The sequence below is a fragment of the Grammomys surdaster genome, unplaced genomic scaffold (assembly GCF_004785775.1).
Source record: "Grammomys surdaster isolate TR1022 unplaced genomic scaffold, NIH_TR_1.0 99, whole genome shotgun sequence".
Classification (NCBI taxonomy): Eukaryota; Metazoa; Chordata; class Mammalia; order Rodentia; family Muridae; genus Grammomys; species Grammomys surdaster.
The window spans coordinates 7,555,521-7,556,599 of NW_021604578.1; the positions used below are offsets into that span (position 1 = coordinate 7,555,521).

Consider the following 1,079-nt stretch of genomic DNA (forward strand, 5'->3'; position numbering starts at 1 on the left):
GCGGGGCTTCGGGGGGCCGCCCGGCTCCCGCTCCGGCACGGCCGCCGCTGCCCGGTTTCTCCGCTCACCTCCGCCATATTGGTACCTTTAGGGCGAACGAGCAGCGCCGAGCCCAGTCCCCGGATGGGGCGCCTGAGCCAATCGCAGCCGCCGCCGCCGCTGCCGCCGCCGCGGCCCGCCAGGCACCCGCCCGGAGGCAGAGGCGGCTCGGCCCCTTATAGGGCAGGCCGGCCCGCGACGCCCCCGGCCTGCTCGCACACCCACGCCGTCCGGCGCTCCCGCGGCCGCCGCTCCTGCACGCGCCGGCCCCGCGCGCCCACGGCGCTCTGCCCCAGCTGGAGTAAAGTTCCAGCTGAACTGCGGGCGAGCGCGGGGACCGGCCGGTGCGGTGGGGGGGCCCGGGGCGGGGGAGGGGGTGGCGGGAGACTTGGAGGAGAGCTCGACAGACTTCCCGAAGTGAGAAGGAGGACGTGATGGGAAGTGAGCGAGCGGCTGATGGGCAAAAAGGGAGACCCCGACAGGAAGCAGGACGGCTAGGCACCTGCAGGAATGGAATGCGCATCGGCGTTCACTAGCGTGGAGTGAACTGTGGAAGTAGACATTTGCCAGACAGGCTCTGGAAGATAATGACAATTCAGAAGAAAAGGCAGAAGACTGACAGGCGGGGCAGACATGATGAGCATGCTTGCACGACCCAAAGGACTTTCATAACCTGTACGCTTAATTTTTTCTTAAAAGACCAGTTCTAGGAGTTATTAATCACAGATAGTCTAGAAGATGACCCAAAGATATACACTTGATAAACCTGTTAAATAAAAAGCAGAGTGTACCAAAAAGACCCTGAATCAAATTTCAAAAACTGCCTCCCACACCTACTCCCGGGGTAAAAAAAAAAAAAAAAAAATTGTTTGAGATTATATGTACAATAAATGTAGTCTCATGAGTAAGTAGATATGTGGAAGAGAAGGAAATTTAGCAGATGTATCTGCTCCTACGTAGGCTTCAAGAAATAATTCTGTGTATGAAAACACATCTATGAGAGAGAATTTACAAACAAGCAAGTGTGCTAGGGCCTTACA

The 1,079-nt window shown here is 57.2% G+C and overlaps 1 protein-coding gene across 3 annotated transcripts in view; it reads right to left on the bottom strand.

The window, feature by feature from the left end:
- Mier3 (MIER family member 3) overlaps positions 1-116 on the bottom strand; it is a 26,565-nt gene extending 26,449 nt beyond the window's left edge. For 2 of the 3 annotated variants that reach the window (XM_028783512.1, XM_028783504.1), the window contains exon 1: positions 69-99. In XM_028783512.1, the coding sequence (XP_028639345.1) occupies positions 69-77 (9 nt within the window). In that variant the 5' untranslated portion in view covers positions 78-99. Of the gene's footprint in view, positions 1-68 lie in introns of all 3 variants that reach the window. The other variant, XM_028783520.1, reaches the window with a different exon arrangement.
- Between the last annotated feature and the right edge of the window lie 963 nt (positions 117-1,079).